Consider the following 21,867-nt stretch of genomic DNA (forward strand, 5'->3'; position numbering starts at 1 on the left):
AAGAAAATAAAGTTATCAGAGCTGTGGTCCATTCATTTCTGCACTGACTGCTCAGATTTTGCAGTTTGAATTTTGCTCCCCTGAGAGTATAATAAGGTCTTACTTATTCATTTGTGTCATATGTGTTTTTCTTTTATCCTCAGGAAGTTTCTGAGCTGTGTTGGGATTCTTCCTGCACTTTGCATACTTTTTCTGATGGCCTAGTCTGTGTTCTGTCAATGCCCACAAAGGTGTGGTGAGGGCATCTCCTGTGTCTCTCTAGCAGATAATAACCCACATTTTTAGAAGAATGCAATGTGACATATAAGAAGCATTGAGGGAAGTTCTGTTGTTAGAAGGAGGAGAAACCATTTTTCAACTGGGATCACCTGGAGAACACTGGTAGAGTATGTAAGGCACAGCCAGGCCACCTTGGCAACTAATGGGGTTAAATAAACCAAAGGTAATTATAAGGTTGAACTTGCAGAGGAGGACAGACGTAAACACCTTCATACTCCAAAGCCAAATAGATTTTTTTTTTTAGGTTTTTAAAAGTAATTCCATCTATGGCCTTGCCACCCTGAGCAAGCCCTATCCCGTCTGACCTCGGAAGCTAAGCAGGGTCAGGCCTGGTTAGTACTTGGATGGGAGACCACCTAGGAAGACCAGGTGCTGTAGACATAAAAAATAAAAAAAAATAAGAGATTATAAACTGACAGGGTCCTTGAAATCTGTGAGGTCAACCAAGAGTTGCCTCAACTAAAAAAAGGTAATAATAATGCCACTGTATGTATCTGAAACCATTAGCACCAATCAAGCCTGTACTTCTAAAAACTTCAGATGCTTTCTATATTTTAATTCATTCACCCATGAAATGCTAAGTAAAAGGCATATTGAAATTAAATGGATTGATTCTAGCCTATTAATAGATTATTGTGGAGCTTGGAGCTGAGCTGCTATGTGCAGCCCAGGGGCGTGACAGCTCCTGCAGGTTTACCAAGGTCCAGGAGATCTGAGTGGATGTGGCTGGCGTGAATCTTGACTGGGTTGCCAGTCAGCAAACACTGGTTGGGAAAATCAGAGTGTAGAGGAGGCGTTTAGAGGTCTTTTCGCTCTTGCTATTAATTTCTTCTAAGACCATTGTAGAGCCTGGATCAAACGTGGTCCTGGCCCAGCAGCAAGTCTCAGGGTGTCTTTCACGGGATGACCTTATGCTGCACAGCTGGCTCAGTTTCCTTCCAAAGTGGCAAATTCACTCCTTAGCCGTTAGTGGTAAGTTTCACCATAAAAACATCCTGACTACAAAACTCATTTCCTCCTATAGGACTGAGAAGGCTAAAGACAGGGAAGTTACCTTAACAAAAAATCTTGGTCGGTTCTTTTAGCTTGAAATGAGTGGTCCCTGAGGGCTTTGGAGGTTGATAAGAACAAGGCATGACTTGTGGTTGCATCACTGAGATGGAAAAGAGTCAGTTTACCATCTCTTTAATATCCAAACAACCTTGGATTTTCTGACTTAATTTATGTAAGAGGAGACCAAACTTTCGGGTAAACAGCAAAGTAGGACTGCCATGTCTGCCCCTTTGCCCCACAGTGTTTGCAAAAGCATTGCAAATGGCTTATAAATTATAAATGAAAAAGTCAACTCTAGCCCTACTCAGACTACACACTGGCCACCCTTCCATAACATTCGGTGTAGGAGCTTGTGTTCATGTGTGTCCGGGATGAATAGTGTGAAGGAAAACGTGACACTGTGCAGGGAAGGACCACCCCTGCCAGAGGTCCTGGCCACAGCCAAGTTCCCCTGCTAGGTCAGGCAAACTGTTGCTAGGATCCTCTGATGCTGGCAGCCTGAGGATCCTTCTCTGTTTTTCTTCTCATGTTGCCTTTGGGCTCTGTGATCACATTTGTGTATTTTTCTATCCTTTTCCCATCTTTCTCTTGACTCTGGGATTTCTCACTTAAAGATTATGGATACTAGGGCTTTGCTCTGCCTACTTTTGTCCCCTGAGACTATGGCCAGAATTTAGTGCTTGAGAACTGAGGCACCAGGTTCCCCAGTTGAGGGATCAGGGCCAGCATAGAAGCCAGGACCATCAACAAGGGCTCTTAGCAGTGGACCAGCAAGAGTAAGTAGAGGAGCCCTTGTCATGGCCTGGCCAGTTGCTCTGTTCCTACCCAGTCACTGCATGTCCTTTTATTGAGGGGCACAGTTATTGGATTTTAAAACGATCAAGGGGTTTCTCACCTTTCCCTGTCCTTTCCTCCCATAGTTTGCAACTGCCATCTCCCATTTAGTGGTTTTGTGGATTATTACTCACTACCCAGAATGCTGCCCATTGCCAATTCCATTGTTTGTAATAGTAGATGGATCAAAGTATACTAGGAAATCAGAAACAACTATAATCACAGAATACAGTGTAAATTCACGTAGGTATAGCAGCACCCATTTGGATTAACCACACTGCTGCCACCTTCAAGAGTTCGGTAAATTTTAGGACAGAGCCTACTCAGCTTTAGAATGCCTCCCTGTGTGGGGGAAAACCATTCCCTGTGGAATAGGTGTGGCAGGGCCAGCTCCTAGGGCAGCAAGGGGTTGATTTTACGCTCAGACTAAAAGCACCATTTGAAACCATTTTTTCCTTCTGGGCATGATTCTCCCCCAGGGCAGGGCTGGACACTGTATTGGCTCTGGATTGGCTAGAGAACTGGTTTCTGTGAGTCAAGATGACTTTGATCCAGATTGAATCTCAGACCTTTTTCTGTCTGGGGTGGACCCAAAGCAAATGCACCTCTTTCTTGCCATCCCTGACACCTGGATATCCCTGAGAGAGATAGCCTGCTGTGCTCTGAAGATCCGGGACCAGGCCTAGTGAGTGGTTGTCCCAGATACTCCTCTCTCTGTGGACTTGTCTCTTTATCCCCAAGCAGCCAACAGCAGAAGCAGCAAGTGCACTCTGCCTGTGCCATTTTCCCAGTTGGCCTATCCTACTTCAGGTTGCAACGTAGCATAGGATTGGAGCCCAGAAATGCCCACGGGGTGGTACCTTGGCTATAATGTGGCCATATATAGTCACAGTCAGTATTAAATTCATAGCCAGAGGGTGTAGGTGGAGGGGAGGATACCAGGAAATCTGGGCATATAGGCCTTATCTCTAAAGACCACGCATATAGCAAAAGTTAGTACTAAAATAGCAAAGTACAGACAGGCATAAAATAATATAGGATAAGTGGGTGACATGAACTTATAATAAAGAAATATCAAAACTATTTCCAAGGGAGGATGAATTTAAGCAATGCTTGTTAGAAATGGAAAATCTCAGCCCCCTACCATAACCCCTGAATTAAACGCCAGGGGTAGGGCCCAGCAATCTGTGTTTTCACAGGCCCTCCAAGTGATTCCGATGTACACTGAACTTTGAGAACCTCTGCTTTAGATGGAGAGAATAACATTAAAACTTCTGTGTCAGACCGGCCACGTGGATTCCTTTTTGAGGGATAATAGCAGCTAGCAGCTAATGTTTTTTGAGTATTTGCTATCTATTTGGTACTATATTCTAAGTCCTGTACCTTCCCTGCCTCCTTTAATTCCCACAAAACCTTATGACGTGGTTATGTTTTACCCCTATTTTACTAGGTCATAGAAACAGGAGTGGGAGACCTGCTCTAATCTCAGCTCTGCAGCCAACCCCTGTGCCTCTAAGCCAGTCATTTAACCATGTATGCCTCAGTTTCCTCATCTCTTAAATGGGTGATAGGGCCTGTCTTAACCATCTCACGAGATTATTATAAGGACGATATGATTAAATACCTATGAATACTTTAAAAGCTAGAAATATATTTTTTAATGTTTTTAAAGAAATGTGGTGTGTTTGATAGTGGTTACCCTGATGTATCCCTTATTAACGTGCCGCCCTGATTTTCCTGGAGCAGGACTATGGTAGGTTCTTACTGTGCCACAAGATTGCTCTATATAAAACGGAAAAGTATTTAGAAAGGAGGGCGGTGGAGGGAGACCAGCATATGGGGAATGCACTGAAAGAGCAGCTTAGGAAAAGAGGGAGTCAAAAACAAAGGTCTGTTTGTGGGGAAGGTTTTACAGAAGAGGGGTTCCTGCATCCTGGAGCCCCTTGCTAGGCCCTGAGTAGCTCGGGGTCTGGTAGAGGAGGCCGATGCTCTCTCTCCAGAACTCTACTACGACCGTGGGAACCACCATGAATTTGTGTCCCTGGTGAAGGACTTGGCCCGGCCTGGAGAAATTACCCAGTCACAGGCCTTCGACTTTGAATTCACCCACGTGGAGAAGCCGTATGAGTCCTACACAGGGCAGAATGTGAAGCTCCGGTAAGTTGTGCCCAAAAGCTGCCCCCCAAGCTGCCCCATGTGGAGCAGGACCTGAAACTGTCCACATTTCTGAGGATCTTTATAAGGATACTGAGGAGGAGGAGTGCTGAGAGCAGTGGTGTGCTGGTAAATGTTTACCAAAAGGCTCTCTGGAAGGAAAAAACCCTGGTATGTAGCATTTGTCAATTTCTTTAAAGTAAATATTCCCTCCATGGCCAGTTTCAAGCTACCAACCTGACATCCCCCGATGCAGAGTTGGGAAGAGAAGTACAGTAGCCACCTTTGCAGAGCATTACCCTCATACGGAGACATTAAATGTAAATTTCCCCATTAGCAGAGAATTGTAAAATGTAGCAAAATAATTAGGAAGCAATGAGTTTTTAGTATGTATTACCTTTGTTTTTAATGTAATTCATTTAATTATAAGTTTATATAATTTAATTTTTAATAATTACTGTGTTTAATAACCAGTTGATAAAATTCCTGAAAATTCAACAGTCGTACACTGGTACAAGCTGCCTCCAGCACACCACTGGCTGGGCATCAGGACTTATTGATCCTCAGTCCAGCTCTGCCACACACAAGCAATGTGATCCTGAGTTCTGACACTCAGCTTTCTTACTAGAGAAATGGGTAATAGATTTGGGTCCTAATTCTAGATCTATCCTCTCCACCTTTTCAGTGATGAGAGAATAAAACAAAACACAAAGTGACAAGTTCTTAAAAGAATAATAAACACGATTTAAGTACATGAGATTGTTTTCATTGTTCTAGTCTCAGAAACTGGGGATAGGGACTGATTCCAGGGCCTATGGGGTAAAAAAAAAATAAAAAATACAGAGCAGTCGTAGCATCTTGGATGTAATCCAAGATTATGTGATGTCACTGAGATAAAGGAGATTTTATCCTCTGTCACTCTGGACACTTTGTTCCGGGTCTCGATATTACCTCATAAGATCAGTTCATTCTCATCACCTGAAGGCCTAGGTTTAGGATGGTGCAGAATATAGCATGACGTTTTTTCTTTTCTTTTATTTTTTATTTTTATTTTTCAATAACCATTAACATACAATATTATATTAGTTTCAGGTGTTCAACATAGTGATTAGGCATTTGTATAACTTAGGAAGTGACCATCCTAATAACTCTAGTACCTATCTAACACTGTAAGTAATTATTACAATATTATTGACTATATTCCCTATGCTATATTTTATATCTCCCCTGACTTTTTATAACTGGCAATTTCTACTTCTTAATCCTTTTCCTTTTTCACCCATCCCCTCAACACCCCTCCCATATGGCAACCATCAGTTTGTTCTCTTTCTCTATGAGTTCGTTTCTGTTTTGTTTGTTCATTTATTTTGTTTTTTAGATTCTACATACAAGTGAAATCATATGGTATTTGTCTTTCCGATACAGCAAGACTTTTCCTCCCTTTCTCCCTTTCTCCCTTATCTTCCCTCTTCCTTTAGAAGAATGTTTGTAGGCTCTTCTTTTTCAGTCTTTGCAGTGAGGTCTAAACACAGTCATTGCCCCCACTAAAAACGGCATTTCATAATTGTACTCAGAAAGCAGCACCTAAGCTTGGCTGTGGGATTTATTGTTATTCAACTTTATTTTTTGCAGTGGATTTTTCTTAAATGTTTTTATGTCAGAAGGAAAGATGTTGAAAACAGTATAGCAATTTCTTAAAATGTTAAAAATAGAGTTGTCATTCGATCCAGCAATTTCACTTCTGGATACATATCCAAAAGAAATGAAAGCAAGGACTCAAACAGATATATGTATACTCACATTCACAATAGCTAAAAGGTGGATGCCATCATTGACAGATGAATGGATAAACACAATGTGGTATATACATACAATGGAATGTTATTCAGCCTTGAAAGGGAGGGAAATCCTATCATGTGCTACAATATGGATGAATCTTAAAAACAGTATGCTAAGTGAAATAAGCCAGTCATTAGAAGACAAATACTGTATGATTTCATTTATAAGAGACAAAGTAGAATGATGGTTGCCAGGGTCCAGGGAGTTAGTGTTTAATGGGGACTGTGTTTCAGTTGAGGAAATTGAAAAAGTTCTGGAGATGGATGATGGTGATGGTTGTGCAACTATGAAAGTACTTACATTTACTATTGTACACTTAATATTGGTTAAAATGATAAATTTTATGTTATATATTGTAGAGGAAGAAAAAAACATTTTCTTCTACCTATCTTAGGTTCATTGGCTTAGCTCTGCAAATTAGAGTGACAAAAGACAGATTAGCAAGAGCAAAACAAACAGGTTTATTCACATATGCATTGTGCATACACGTGGAGCTCAAGGATAAGTAACTCAAAGAGGTGGTTAGAACTTGGGTTACATAAGCATTTTAATAGAAAAACAATCTTAGAAATGATAAAAAAGGAAAGGGACTTGGAGATTCTAGGACAACAAATTGTGAGGAGGTAAACCAATGGGGATAGACAAATGAAAAATAAGGGTCATTTTAGCAAGGTTTGTTATATAGATTTCTCTGGTGTAGTCTCTGGGCTGATATGAGTCTGGAGTCGTCTCTTTGAAAGAATGTCCTACTTTCCTGGAATGTCTCTTTGAAAGAATGTCCATCTTCCTGGAAGAGAGGGGGAGGGCCGATCATTTTTCTGGTATCTGCTTCCTCTCAGTTCCTTCTAGCTCTATATCATCTTTATGTCAGAGTGTCATATTTTGAGGTGGCATACTCTGAACCCCTTCTATATTTTACCACAGTAAAAAAGGAAAATAAAAGAAAGGAAGGTGTTGCAGTTGAAATTGATGAAGACTTTAGGATTCATGTTGAGAAAGAAAGGAGATAAAGAAAAGAAAATTATTTAAGGACAGTTTATAGAAGATGTAAATTCCAGATTAAGGGCTTGTATCTTATTACATAGGCAGAGGGAAAACATGACAATGATGTTTTGGGTTCTTTTTTCTTTGTTTTTAGGCAGGGGAGTGGTTCTATTGGAAGATGAATTTAAAGTCAACATGTGGTATTTGATGGATGAGTAGAGTGTGGAGAAAAAACAGTTTGAAGGATAGTATGAAGTCCTAAGAGTTTTGCAGGAAACAAGCAGAAAACTGGGAATTTAATAGACATAGGCAGAATTTACTAGTGAGTGGAGATACAGACAGAGGGCTATCAGGAGGAAGAGATGATTTGTAAATAAGATGATTCATCCAATTTTAAAGTTTGGAGCAGTGGCAGAATAGAGAAGTGTGAAAGATCACTAGACAATTGGAAATTCAATCCTGGCACTCAGGACAGAAAAATGCACTGTTGGGAATCATCTGCTCAGTGATAATAACTGATACGTTTTCCAAGGAGGAAAGCTAAGGGAGAGAAGAGCTCAGGGCCTATTGGGGGCTATTAGCGGATAGTAGGAGGTGAAGCAGTGTAATGCCCTCCTGTGGAACCATGGGAAAGCATTTCAAGGAAGATGAAGTGTTTTAAACTCTAATGTAGAACTGACACTGAAAAAAAGGCCACTGGATTAGGCAGCTGGGAGGCTGGGTGTTATATTTTTCAGGAGGGCAGTTTCTGTTGGTGGTGGCGACTGGGGAAGATGCTGCAGTAGTTAGAACAAGACCCCTCTGTGACAGCTGTCTCTGAAGGACAGTCAAGCAAGAGTGTAAGGCCTGGAGAGTGTTCTGGGGATTGATGAGTTTGGGACTTTTTATAAACTCAGAGCAAGAAGCCTTTAGCTGGAGAGAGATTTGATACATTAAGAAAATGGGAAAAGTTGGAGGTTCAAGATGCCAGACAGTAGACTTTCTACCAAGATTCTCATATTAAAATCATTTGAGAAGCTCTAAAAAATATTGATGCCTCTGTCCCTTTCCAGGGCAATTAAAATCAGTTATGCCTCCTGCATCAGGATTTTTAAAGCCCCTCCCTCCAGGTGATTCTGCTGTGTATCCAGGTTGAGTCAATCTGCTAGAGGGAGAAGGAAAAAATGTCCTGAGAGATAGAGGTGCTATTGGAAGGAGGAAAGGATGGGCAATGGTACAGACACACATGTTTAAACCCTAAGCAAAAAAACAGCACAAAGAAGAGAAGAGAGAGAATTATAAATCATGACTTGTAAGGCCTTCATCTTCTTAGTATAGTAAGAGAAGGGGAGGGAAAGGCCTGGAGCCTGAGCAATTAGAAAAGAGTTAGGAACAAATGTCTTGGGGAGTGTGATGGATGTTACTGAGATGAATGAAATGACTGCCAAGAAGCAGTGCCACACTGAAGAGAGTAGCCCAATGTGTAGTTGATCTGGTTAGCAGTTTTCTCCAGGAATGCTTGACGATGGGGCTTATCTAAGTTTTATTTAAAAGAAAATATAATGAAAGGGGTATTTCTTATTTCCTTGGGTATTAGCAGAGTTAAGTCAAGGGGACAGGCATGCTGGGGAAGGCCACACTAAAGTGGCTGGCCATAGACGTCTGGTTTGGCATACTAAAGCCTTCAGGAGCTGTGTCTTTTGTCTTCTTTCTAACTTGCCCTTTACCACAGCAACCCCCTTTCTGAAGATCCTAGTTCAGCCAGAGATTTTCTTTGTTTGTACACAGCAGGTCCTCTCCCACTTCTGTTGCTTTACTTATAAGATTTATTCTCCCAAATGCTCTTTTTTCTCTCTTCCCAGTACTCAATTCCTATACCTGAATTAGCACTTTCTGTGTATTCTAATGTTTCTGTTTATTTGTCCATCTCCCCCAGTGGACTGTGAGATTATGTCTCTTATTCATCCTATGTCTAGCAGTGAACATTTGCTGAATAAATAGCTAACTTAATTTCTCCATTTCTATTCTTCTAACTATGAGGAACTTAAAATGCTTAGTGATTAAATATTGTTAAACGAACGGCCATGCAGATAGGAGTATAAGATAAATCCCTGTACCCAAAGAGCCAGGAGTTAGTTGAAATATAAAACCTACTCACAAATACATGGTAGGTAATGGTGAGGACTGTGAAAGTCACAGGAATAACATGCTACCAGAATACAGAGCTGAGAAATCACTTTTACTTAGAGCAACATTCTTAACCCAGAGCATGGACTCAAAATGGGATTTGGGGGAAGAGCCTTTGAACTTCCTGGAATTGTAACTGCAGAATGTTGTGTATAAGTGCATAGGTGCATTTTTTCTGGTCCACAGAAGTAAATTCTCAAAGGAATGCAAAGCCCCAAAGGTTAACCGTTGTAAGGGGTTCTTTCAAGTGGGTTGATTTGGTGCTTAAACCTACATATAGCAACTGGAAACCAGGAGTATTCCTTCATAACACGTCCATCTCCTCCAGGTACTTCCTTCGAGCCACCATCAGCCGCCGCCTCAATGACGTTGTCAAAGAGATGGACATTGTAGTTCACACACTCAGCACATACCCAGAGCTGAACTCTTCCATCAAGATGGAGGTTGGGATTGAGGACTGTCTGCACATCGAGTTTGAGTACAACAAGTCCAAGTAAGCGCCTGGGGCCCCAAGTTGTCAAAGAACTGTTTAGGCAGGTTAAGATCGGTCCTGATCAGAATGCAAAGTCATGGGAGCCCCTTGCTTCTGCTTTTTCATGGTGACATGCTATGGGAGAGATCACAGAAATGACACAGAGAATATAAGGTGCCAGACTGGTTGAAGGTAGATTAGCCAGGAAATAAAACTGCATTGACGTAAACTAAGCTATGTTAAATGAAGAAGGTAAATTTAAGTTAAACACCCTATGATGTCTTTGAAAGTCAAGCTGAACTAGTTTTAAGGCTGTTTTGGATTCCAGTTACAGCTGTTTCCTTTTACTGCTGAAAATAATTTCAACATTGTTCCATTATCATCTGTCTCCTATATACAGTATGTCTTTAGAAGGCAAAGTGAAGAAACCAAACACCGGCCGAGGTGAAAAATACCTGATGCCTTTTCATAAAGATCTTTAAATAATTTTATTCTAATCGGCAAGTTGAGAAGCCATATATGTTTTAAACTGTGTTTACTGTTAGAACATGAAAATATTTAAGTGCTTGTAAATCACAACATGTACAGTTCAAAAATGTACCACAGCATCTTTCTTATCAATATAATACATTCTTGAAAATGTTTGAAAATCAAATGCGTGAAAGTAAAAATGTATTCTATTTACAGAGAGCTAAAAAAAAAAAAGTCAGAGTCTATAATTAGGGTTCTCCCTGTGGAAAGACCCTTATCTCAGACTCACTTATCCAGAAGCTCAGAGCAAGGGGACTGAGCCGCATGACCTCCTGCAAAGGGGTTGGGAACAAGGTTCTTTTATACCAAGAACATAGGTGCTTCCTGTAACGGGTGAGAAAAAGATGTGTTTTTTTTTTTCCACCTGCCCCCTGGCCTGGAACCAAGGGGTGTCAGTAAAATGACCACTGTGATCCAGAACAGGCCCTGCATGGCCTGGCGTCCACCTATGGAATGGGGTGGGATGAATTGGGAGGAAAGTTTATCTGGGCCCACAGGGATGTGTAAAGGAACAAGTTTCTTCCCCTTTCTTCTCGCAGTTTCGGGGCTCTGTGGGCCTTCCTGCCCATCAAGACCCTAGGCACCTGACAAAGTGGGTAGCTGGCAGGTATTGCCACTTTGTAGGAGTTCAGAATAGTTATCAGTCAGCAATGTGTTCACGACCAAATTTAGTATATGAAAGGCACTTTTGAGAGTCAGTTACGTGATGTCAAGGGCTGGATACTCCCAGGCTCTGGCACTGCCCTATATGATATAACAAAGAGCCCAGCACTTGGAATTATGTCCTATTCTGCCATTAAGGAGTAGAGCTAAAGTTAGCAGGTATTAAAATTTTTGCACTTTGGGTTTCTGAAAAATGAGGGGCTTAGATCAGGTTAGTGGATTTCAAACACACACACACACACACACACACACACACACACACACACACACACACACTCTATGAGTAAAGTCAAAGAGCTCGCAGCCAGGGCCTTAGGCCCTCCATAAGAGCAGCTGTTCTATGTGCCTGCATATCAGTGCTTCTGTCTGAGATTCCATGTAGAATAAAGAAATGTTCAATTGATTAAAATTGGAAACCCCCTAGAATCTCTGATCTCTAAGCATTTCTTCTGAAATGCTGTGAGTGGCCTACATTCTGCTTTTGTAAGTGTTCTTAGGTTATCTACTTAGAGCCTCCATAGTCTTCGCAAAGCCTGGAAATTAGAAACTTGGGTTAACATCCTGTGTCTATCCCCTACTCAAATCCTAGTTAAATTACTTCAAACTTCCTTTTCTTCACCTGCTGTGTTACGAGGTTAAATTCCAAAGTCCCTGCCAACACTCATGTGCTATGATTCTGAACTTCAGGTTTTGCTCTCTGCCTGCCATGCCTAATACTGGGCTATAGACATACAGACCACCAGCACTACTGCCTGACCCAGAGAAAAGCACTATGCAATGTAGCCAGATTCCTAACAGCTCATACAGCAGAAGCCATGTGAGCAGAGCCCAGAGTGAAGGTGCGGATGGAGGGTGATGCATGCATCTTGCTCTGCTGCTCCTGCCTGGCCTGTCAGGTCCATTGCACGCAAAACTGCTACGGGTCATTGAGGCCCAGTTCCTAAAAGACATTTCGTGGAGCCCAGAGAGGAAAAGCAAGACCTGGTTTTTGCATATGTGGGACTGGCCTCTCATATATGAGGATATCTAAAAGAACAAACACAAAACATAAATGAAGTTACAGTGCTTGAGCAGATAAATCAGATGAGCAAACATGAATGGGTGATGAAACATGCAGGAAAAACATCTTTTGAGCTGTACATAGAAGAATGGAAGGGACAGAAATTACTTTGATTCAAGTAAAGAACATGGTGAGAAATCAGTCTGTAATGGAAGTATGGGTGGCAATATGGGCAAGTGTGCACCAACTCCATCTTTAGCCAACATGCAGTGCACAGTACCCTCTCTGGAGAATATAAAGGCCTATAAATGTGCAAAGGGTTGGCTGCTGTGCACACATCTTAGTTTCTTTACTTTCTCTTCCCTAGATACCACTTGAAAGACGTCATTGTAGGGAAGATATACTTCCTGCTGGTGAGAATCAAAATCAAGCACATGGAGATAGACATTATCAAGCGGGAAACGACGGGCACAGGCCCCAATGTGTACCATGAAAATGACACAATAGCCAAGTATGAGATCATGGATGGAGCACCAGTGAGAGGTGAGCCTCATGGCCCCCACAATCCCTAGCCACCTTGCCTTTTCTCTGTTAAAGTGAGATTTCTATTAATCTATAATTTCTTAATCTCTAATTGTACACTGGGGTCTCAGTAAGGAGGAAAAGGAGGCCTTGAGTCTGTGGAACTCAACTTCTCTCCTGTCTTCACCCAGAAGACCACAAGAGCTCTACTTTCATTTCGTTTCTAAAGTGAGCTTATTGTACCAGAGATTGAATCTCGAGTTATGCCTGTTAAAACAAAAAAGTTTGTAAAATACCGGTTTAGCAGATATAGTTTTAATATTTTCTTACTTTTTCCTGTTGACATTCTGACATTCTTTGCTGCTAGGGGGCAAGAGATTGATAACAGAAGAGTCATTTTTGTTACCTAGTTCTAGCTCTGATAAAATATTGCATTCTCTGAATTCATTCACCAAGTATATAAACTGCGGCCAGCACTACTAGGGGCTACAGACAGCACTAAGAACTGGATAGGAAAAGGGTTCTCTCCTCATTCCCAACAGAGCTAACGTTACGTCTGAGATGAGTGGAGTTGAAAGCTTTGTTATTTGGGGAATCTATACGATTATTTGGGAGTAGCCATCATTTACATAACGATAAAAATGTATTTCTTCATTTAGAAGTGCTTGGTGATGCCAAGGTTTTATTCAGTGTATTCCCACAGTCTGTTACATGCAGAAGTAGGAGTATCATAAATTTAGCAGCCCAAAACACCGGAGACAATGACACCATATCCTTGAGTGTCACCATTCCAGGTCCTTGGAGAAATAGGACTTAGCTCTCCTGATTCTATGTTCCGTTTTTTCAGCAGCTATGCACATTGAACCAATCGTCATTTTCCCTGTACGAATGAAATGGGACACTGAGAAACAATACAAAAACAGCAGATAATTGAAAGATCATTTATATTTAGCTTTAGACTCCATTATAGGTTTGGCCTTTCTCAGTAGAATTATTGCCCTAATTTTGTTGCACTTATAGTAGGAAAGGCACAGTATTAGAGCTGGAGGGAATCTATAATATTACATAATCTGTTTCCGTAATTTTTCACATGAGAAAATTAAGGTCCAGAGAAAGCAACAGACTTACTCAGAATTCACACAACTGGTTAATGGAGAACTGGGACCAGAATGAGGATTTTCCATTTCCCAGAACATTATACCATCCTGCCAATCCATCTTAGAGTGGAGATGTATTTTGGAGGGCATACACTAATTAGGATGGAGGAAAGTAGCATCCAAATTGCTGGGTGACTTTCTAAGTTAGCTGGGGTCTGACAATTGGCTCTTGAAAACCCAACAACTAGATGTATTACATGTGATCAAAAGATTCTTGACAGTAATATCCCTGTGCAGTTCATCTCCACTGTGACTCACAGGTCCCTCTGAGGGGATGGTGAGAGAAGGACATTTAGAAGACACAACCTGGAATGGAATTGCAGAGTCACATTTTTGCTTCAGCAAATCATTGGGCATTGGAATGCAACTCCCCATAAGGCAAAAGCATTTGCTTAAGTGTTCCATGCCATGCTCAGGTGGCATCTCCCTGCTCTGGTCAGAGTGACTTGGTGTAAGGTAGAGTGGTGACTTTGTCCCTTGTTGATTCCTGCTTGGCCCTTACAGGAGAGTCCATCCCAATCCGGCTCTTCCTGGCAGGCTACGAGCTCACTCCCACCATGCGTGACATCAACAAGAAGTTCTCTGTGCGCTATTACCTCAACCTGGTGCTGATAGATGAGGAGGAACGGCGCTACTTCAAACAGCAGGTGAGGCCTGGGCACCTCCTCCAGACCCCTGGCAGCCCTAGCGACAGAACAGTAACAGCATCATCTGCAAAGATCAGGCTTTGTTTCTGACAGGTTAAGGAGAACAGTACTAGTCTCCATGCCACTTATTGGTTTACCAAGAGGTGGAAACCCTGGGTTACCTGGAGTCCCACAGCAAGAATGAGGGTTCCCAGTTGATACCTAGAGTCTGCTTTCTCAGGCCCAACCCCAGCAACCACTCTGCCTTTCTGGCCCACACCATCCAAAGAAGCTCTGGGGACAGGGAGGTATGGATGGCTGTTATCTTTGATGAGAAGTAAGTAGAGGCGGATTTTGCCTAAGAATCCCCAGGAGAAAGCTGGAGCCTCTGGGAAATCCATCTCCACACCATTCTCTCACGATGTCACTTTGCTTCCTCCCAATTCTGCAGGAGGTGGTGTTGTGGCGGAAGGGCGACATCGTGCGGAAGAGCATGTCCCACCAGGCAGCCATTGCCTCCCAGCGCTTCGAGGGCACAACCTCCCTGGGTGAAGTGCGGACCCCCAGCCAGCTGTCTGACAACAACTGCAGGCAGTAGGCCCCCAGGGCCAAGAGCTGCTGGGCCTCCACTCAACACTCCCGTCTACCAGACACCAGTGGCTGGTGGGGTGGGGGACGGGGAGGGACAGTGTGATGCTCAGCTGACCCGTCACTTGCAACCTGAAAACAAATCATGATTTTGACTTAAATTCCTTTTTCTGAAGAACCTAAGGGGCTTGGGCTGGGAAGCAGTGTCCCTGGGATTCTGCGGCTGATATGGGAATAGCGAGAGGTAGCATCCCAGCAGCTGTGTCTCTGGGAAAAGAGCCTTCCATTGAGGCCTTGCACGTAAGCTGCCTCGCATCGTATTGGAGAGCAGAGTGCCAGCATCTTTGGCTCTGGCTCTCTGGCTTCCCGATACAAGATCTGACCCACGTCCCTGAGATTCTAAGCTGCCAATGGGGCCCTGGGCAGTCATGTCTTGTCCTCCCATGAGTCCTTGAGGTAGTGGCAGAAGGAGTTGGGCCTGCCCCATCCTAAGTGGCCAGGGGGAGACTCAAGATCAGGAAGCTACCTCTTTGGGAATCTCGGATGTGGTGCTTTGACGTTTCCACAAGCCACCTCCTTTCTGGCCTTTCTCTCCCTGCTGGGACGCAGGCACCTACCTTCTCCATCTTATATGGATCCTTGTCAGTAATATGCTGGAATAGAAGCCTGTGGAAGGGCCTTTGGCTGATTGTCCCCTCACCTTTGAGAAATTCTGACACAGAGACACCCTGGGGTCAGTGTCATGCATGGAGGGCAGCAGCGTTAGACACAGGAGGCCAAGCTAGTCCACTGAGGAAGTATGATAACTGCACATGGTAGCTGTCTGCCTTCACTATGTGTCTCCATTCATCAGCCCTGAGTGCTGGGTGGTTTTAGGGTATTATTCTATATGCCCCAGAAAGTCTAAACAGGAGCATCTGTTTCCTTCAAGAACAGATCCCAAGAAGGAGCCTTGATCTCTTTGCTTCCCCGTATAATGAGTAGATCCTCATCACTCCTTGCTCTTCATTTAATTTCAGAGAATTAGGGCTGGGTTTCAAACAATTGAAAATTTTGTTCTTACTGTCGCCCAAGCTCTTTCATTCCCTACTTAAACCTAAGAATTACGGGAGAGCAATGAGGTACTCAGAAGAAGACTGCTGCACAACTTCGGAATAATTCTGCTTGCCAAATTATGTCTTCATCACCAGTTGACTGACCACATTTAGGACCATTGGTGTTTTTGTTTTAAAACACATGGATAAAAACTGTCATGGATATTCTTTTTATACTAGAGGCGAGGGGTTTCCTTCTGCTGTGCTGTGCTTGGGTTTGTTGAAGTGTTGACATCCTTTTCTGCCTTATCTGGAAGTGACCAAGAATGACTCTCCTGTTGGCCTCCTTTCCCTTCTAGGAAGAAGACCACGCAGACCCCACTGGCCAATAAGTACAATATTTGGCAGTGTGAATACTCTGTAATTAGGAAGGCAGAGGGTTGGTACCTGTGTCATCTTTCAGTTAGTGTGGAAACGGGAACTTCTCTTTTCCTCAAAAATCAGTGCAATCATGGGCCTTTGACTGGGCAGGGCTCATGGGTCAGCACTGAGACTAGAGGGAAGGGCATTTGGGATAACACTTGGGGTTGACTGGGCACAGCAGAACCAAGGAAAGCGCAGTGGTTTCCCCTATGCTGGACCCCGAGTTCAGGTGCGATGGACAATCCCCATGGGAACAGGATCACTCATTCAGCTGCCCCTGCATTTTCAAAGTTGGGGCTTAAGTGTACGGGGTAGGCAGGTTCTGTGTTCCTTGCATTTTCAGATCTTGAGCTCAGGCTCTTGTGTGCCTCCCATAATGGTATTCTAACTAGAAAGCATCTGTCAATTCCTCTGCCTCCCAATGGACAATACAAATTCATTTTCCAACTTTGCTAACATCTTAAACCTTTCTTCTGGGAGAACTAGAAGTTAGAATTTGCTTTTGTTCTCTCAGGAGTTGTGCACAAGCCAGGTCTTCTGTTTCTCTTCCCCCGTTCTTCTCTGTCCAACTGTGAAAGTGAGGGGAGGCTCTTGTCCCCCTCCTTAAAGGTCTGCATACCTGGGCGTGTATAGGTACTAAACCGAGCAGTGCAACTTGTAATTAAGCAGCTGCGGTGTTTACATGTTTCTTAAAGTGTCGTCTTTTCAATGGCTGTATTTTAAAAAAAAGAACATTTGTTTCAATTGTCTCTCTGATTAAAGAAAGCCTCTGTGGCTTGGAGGCATTATGCCTATGATCCGCCAGGTTCTGTGGTCTCTTTGTTCTTACACCGTCCCACCTCACACACAGGGAAGACAGCCTCCTACCCAGAGCCAACACGCCTGCCCTCTCTGTGTCTGGCCCCTGGTGAACAATGAAGGGCCCTTTATTAGTACATGTTTTAGACAATGGCTGAGAAAGGAATCCCGGTTTTACCTCTGTCTAGCAACTTGTCCTAAAACTGCTGATGGTTTACACCCCCGTGGGACCCATATAACTCCAGGGGTCGGTTCTATTCAGTGGGTGTTAACAGACTAGCTGTGCACTCTGGTATTGCCACAGTGAAAGAAGAAGGTAGAGGTAGCCCTGTATCTTGTCAAGGGACAAAAGAAGCCAGCCTGGAGGTAAAAGGCCTACAGTGGTGTATTCTACACCCAATGCTGTTGTAAAATAAAAGCTTTCCAACATTGATATTAGCATTTTATTGAGAAAGTACACAAAACCCACCTATGTACACAAACCCCAATGAACATAACAAGCAAGCCTCCTCACACCTTTTGTCTTATAAAAGCTTCACTCCTTTGGAATAATGTCTTGCCCATTCCAGCGTATCAGTTAACTTGGTTCCTTTTCCTCCAGGCTCAAAATAAAATCAAATTCTTCTACCAAAAAGAGAAAAAAGGAAGAATTAGGTCCCCTCTCTCCTCTTGAACAGGGAAGTTATGCTAGGCATTCCTCATGTACCAAGGCAGGTAGTCAATCATTCAAAAACTATTTATGGAGTGTTTTACTATATGCCAAGCATTGTTGGGTAGTGGGTACATACTAACGCAAAACTCAGGACATTATTTTCTCCCATGAGGATGTTACAGGCGAAGAGACAGCATAAATACTGTGCCCAAGTTTAGTCAATAAATGAATTCATGGCATCATCCTAGTGCATGGGTAATAAAGGACAGGGCTCGCTCTTACCTTGGGTCAGGGGCTGAATTGAGAGTCTCTGGCGAGTGAAGAGTGCCATATTTTTTAAGGGGCCACCAGTGGCTTTGTGAGCTTGGTGATGGGTTTTGAGCTCCGCCAAGGAAATGAAACGCTTCATCATCCGAACAAACTGTACATCCACCTACATGACAACAGTGTATGGGACAGGAAGACATGTCCACTGTGTTTTAGCTGCTTGCAGGAGGTTCCTATGGGCAGGCTGCTAGTGTTCTTTCTGTTCTTATATCCAAATTCAGGGTACCCTCATGTATAAGAGCTGGTCTCTGTACTTAGACCTAGAGATACCCCAGACCATCCTCCCTCTCTTTGTCTATCCTTCCCCTCATGAAAATAGCAGTCTTTACCATGGCCCATTTGGGGTTGTCTTCTTTGCTGGAGGGATCATAATAGGGATTGCTTTTCTCAAACTGTGTGTGGTCTGGGTAAGCCTCCTTCACAATCTGAAACCAAAACCAAGCCTCCAATCAATTTCCTGTATAGTGAGCTCCAAAGCCAATCTTTAATCCAAGTCCAACTTTCAATTCTGACCCTGCACACTTCTTATTCCATCTGCCTGGCTGCAAAGCCAATGAGGGCTCTGATATCTGGAAATAATAGTCTAAGACAAACATATGAAATTAACCTTGTTTTGACAATCTTCAAAGTATCTTCTAAAACCAAATATTAAAGGTTATTTGTGCCATTTTCCTCCTGCAGTTAATAATTTTATCCTGATAACTCCTGGCTTGGAAGAATTTTTGAGTGAGAAACCAAAGTGTAAAAATAGAAGTCTACACCAGTGGGACCTGAAATGAAGGCCTGCCTTGTTATAGTCCTTGCCACACAGGAAGAGGCCAAGGCAGTTTTTCCATACTCCACTGAGATCAGGAATGGGAAAGAAGGCACTTTTTTTTTGTTACCTATTTAAGCTGTATCCCTCTGTATCTACATGAGTAAGTGTTGCTGAAGGGAGAGGGATTCAGACCAAAGCCTGTGCAACTAACCTTAATAAGTCCGGCAATGCCTGGCTCTTTGCAGTTGCTATGGTAGAAGAAAGCTTCTTCCTCCAGCTTCATGGCTCTAAGGAAGTTCCGAGCCTATCCCAGGGGAGATTAAGAATTATCCTCCTGACCAGCTAGGAAACACTAGCTGTTAGCAGAAATCAAGTCAACTTTTATTAGATGAGTTTTTCTTTATTGCAATTTCCTTCAATTCTATTCTTACCTTTGCCAAAATACCCAGACTTGTATCAGGACACCGGCTAGAACACACACCATTTGACTGCATGCAGTCAGAGAAATTAAAGTACTTTTTAGTATGTTTTTAGGTTTGAGTTCTGGGAAAAAGCAACCGTGGCCAAAAGATTTTGCTACTGAATAAGTCATAAGAAGGAGGCAGGCATTTATCCCATTATAGGTCTCAAGGCCCTGCCCTTCCCCTCTCACCTGATAGTTGCGGACACCATCCCAGCATGCTGTCTGCTTGGGCTGTGCTTTGAGATCCTCAATGCTGAACTAGGCAACAGGAAATAAAGCCATTCATAAATAATCCTGAGCCATTTGGTAAGAATATATGGATGCAGATCACTCCTTCCCCTATAGTAAGGGTGCATCTGGCTACAGTGGAGATGTATGTAGTGGACTGGGAAATAGCTCCACAGAGGTATTTGTATTGGGCAAATGTAAGTAAGCCTTTTTACCTTATCCTTGCTAATTAAGAGGTTTAGTTGAATGGATAATCCAGAGGATAAAGTAATCTGCTGGTTATTTGTATGTCAATTAAAATATTATCTATTTCTTCTATAATATTTTTAATCAGATTTTATCTGGGCTATATTATTAAAATTGGTTTGCATTAATTCTCTGAATCAGGAGCATAGCAGGTGGCGAGAGAAAGGCAACCTATGATTGACATGTCTAGATTAGGAGTTGGCAAACTACAGCCTTTAGACCAAATCTAGCCCCATGGCTGATTTTTGTAAATACAGTTTTAGTGGAATAGAGCCATGCCATTTGTTTACTTATTGTCAATGGCAGAGTTGCAACAGCAACTATAAGACCCGAGAGCCTAAACTATTTACTATATGGCCCTTTACAGAAGAAGTTTGCCTTCCCTGTCCTAGATAGAGGATTCACAAGAACAGATAGTTGATGGTAATAAATCCTGCTGATTTTATTCTTTATTACCTTTTCCCTACCCTTCAAAGTTCAGAAGCTGGTGATGGAACCCTATGGTGTCCCATATTCATTTCTTAATTAAAAGAAAATAGCTTGAATGGATTGGAGACAGGCACATGGTCTCACCTTCACATCTACACCTTTCTCTAGACGGCTTTCTGGCTCTGACTTCATCAGCCAATAGCTGCTTAGATTTTTCGTGCAATTTTTAGAGGTTGAAGTCTTCTGAGGGCTGGAGTTCTCCACTTTAGTTGATGTCTCACCTAGGTTCTTAATCTTGGGACGTTTTCCTGCTGGTCCCTTCTTGTCTGAAGTAGGAGAAGAAACAAGAAGAGAGCTGTCATGCTTGCTGAGAGGTAACATTCCATTGTGGGAAGAGCATATGCTTTGGAGTCAGACCTGGATTCAAATCCTGAATCTGTCAATTACTAGCAGTAGCGGCTTAACGGCTGAACTTCTTTCTTATCTGTAAAAGTGGGACAAGAATGCCTACTTAATAGAGAATCTTCTGGATTATCTATTCAATGGGATAAGAATACATGGTTGTGGTTTAGGATTAAAGATCCTAGCAGAGTACCTGGCACATACAAAGTAGTCAATAAATGATTTCCTTTCCCTCACTCTCTTCTGTGCCTTTGCTAAGACTAGTCTTTCTAACGAGAAAAGTAAGCCCCTATTCCATGGACTTGTTCTGAAGATTAAATAATAGAAATTATAGGCTTAGACAATGCCTAGCTTAACAAATATTCAATAAATATTAGGTATTATCATCGTCATCATCTCATACTTCTTTCCTTGCTCACTGTGCTTCTGTAACCTGCTTCTTTTCTGCTCTTAGGCAATGCTGAGACAGTATATAAAACAGATCATTCAGGACTTTGCAAACATGGTAAAGACTGGCTTTTATCCTAAGAGAAATTAGAGAAAATGTGCCTACAACATAGTAGCACTCAACAGCTAACAGCTGTTAAATTCTTACTATATGACACACTCTAAACTTATTTATTTTTTTCATCCTAAACTCAACTCAGTTAATCTATACAATCTATGAGATGTTCTATTCAACTGGAATATGCACCCCAGATTACACATCTAGTAAATGTAAGAATCAGGACCTGTCACATCGGTCTATCTGAATCCACACTTAATGACTATACTACACAATCTCTGAATTAAATCAAAGCTCCTTCATCAGTCATCATTAAATGTCATTTATGAATGTCTAATACTCTGAACTTTCCTAGTTTAGTTCCTAGTGATCCTTCTGGAGTTAGCAGGAACACTGTAAACACCATATGTGTTGTTACATAACACAGTGTGTTGTAGTCAATCTGGAACCCTTGCAATTCCCAAAAGAGGTATTTTCTCTACCTTTAATTGTTTTGTTCCTGCTCTTTATCCACTCAGAATGCCATTTATCCTTGTGAAAATAAAAATGACATCCCATTTTCTTTGCCTGTGGTTAGCCTTCCCATTCTTTAAGGATGGACAATTCTACTTCCTTCTCAAAGACTTCCCTGTGATCCCTCTTTGTTGTCACACACCTAGCAATTCAGCTTCCTGGACCCTTTCACTTATGTCCGTTTGCATTTTTCAAAGGCAGGAAAAAAAATATATATATATT

At 42.3% G+C, this 21,867-nt stretch overlaps 2 protein-coding genes and 1 pseudogene across 6 annotated transcripts in view; 2 read left to right on the forward strand and 1 right to left on the reverse strand.

Annotated features, from left to right (window-relative positions):
- VPS26B (VPS26, retromer complex component B) overlaps nucleotides 1-17,129 on the forward strand; it is a 21,083-nt gene extending 3,954 nt beyond the window's left edge. The window contains exons 2-6 of the mRNA XM_006905795.3: nucleotides 4,167-4,323; nucleotides 9,638-9,802; nucleotides 12,343-12,518; nucleotides 14,159-14,301; nucleotides 14,732-17,129. Of these exons, the coding sequence (XP_006905857.1) occupies nucleotides 4,167-4,323; nucleotides 9,638-9,802; nucleotides 12,343-12,518; nucleotides 14,159-14,301; nucleotides 14,732-14,878 (788 nt within the window). The 3' untranslated portion in view covers nucleotides 14,879-17,129. The remainder of the gene's footprint in view (nucleotides 1-4,166; nucleotides 4,324-9,637; nucleotides 9,803-12,342; nucleotides 12,519-14,158; nucleotides 14,302-14,731) is intronic.
- Nucleotides 542-660, forward strand: LOC112470937 (annotated as a pseudogene).
- Nucleotides 17,130-17,552: 423 nt separating the features above from the next.
- Nucleotides 17,553-21,867, reverse strand: part of THYN1 (thymocyte nuclear protein 1) — a 5,219-nt gene continuing 904 nt past the window's right edge. For 3 of the 5 annotated variants that reach the window (XM_006905797.3, XM_025039661.1, XM_006905796.3), the window contains exons 3-8: nucleotides 20,370-20,551; nucleotides 19,512-19,580; nucleotides 19,071-19,163; nucleotides 18,432-18,527; nucleotides 18,058-18,208; nucleotides 17,553-17,747 (exon numbers count right to left, since the gene is read on the reverse strand). In XM_006905797.3, coding sequence (XP_006905859.1) covers nucleotides 17,701-17,747; nucleotides 18,058-18,208; nucleotides 18,432-18,527; nucleotides 19,071-19,163; nucleotides 19,512-19,580; nucleotides 20,370-20,551 — 638 coding nt within the window. In that variant the 3' untranslated portion in view covers nucleotides 17,553-17,700. The remainder of the gene's footprint in view (nucleotides 17,748-18,057; nucleotides 18,209-18,431; nucleotides 18,528-19,070; nucleotides 19,164-19,511; nucleotides 19,581-20,369; nucleotides 20,552-21,867) is intronic. The other 2 variants (XM_015597413.2, XM_015597416.2) reach the window with 2 other exon arrangements.

Source organism: Pteropus alecto, unplaced genomic scaffold (genome assembly GCF_000325575.1).
Source record: "Pteropus alecto unplaced genomic scaffold, ASM32557v1 scaffold210, whole genome shotgun sequence".
NCBI lineage: Eukaryota > Metazoa > Chordata > Mammalia > Chiroptera > Pteropodidae > Pteropus > Pteropus alecto.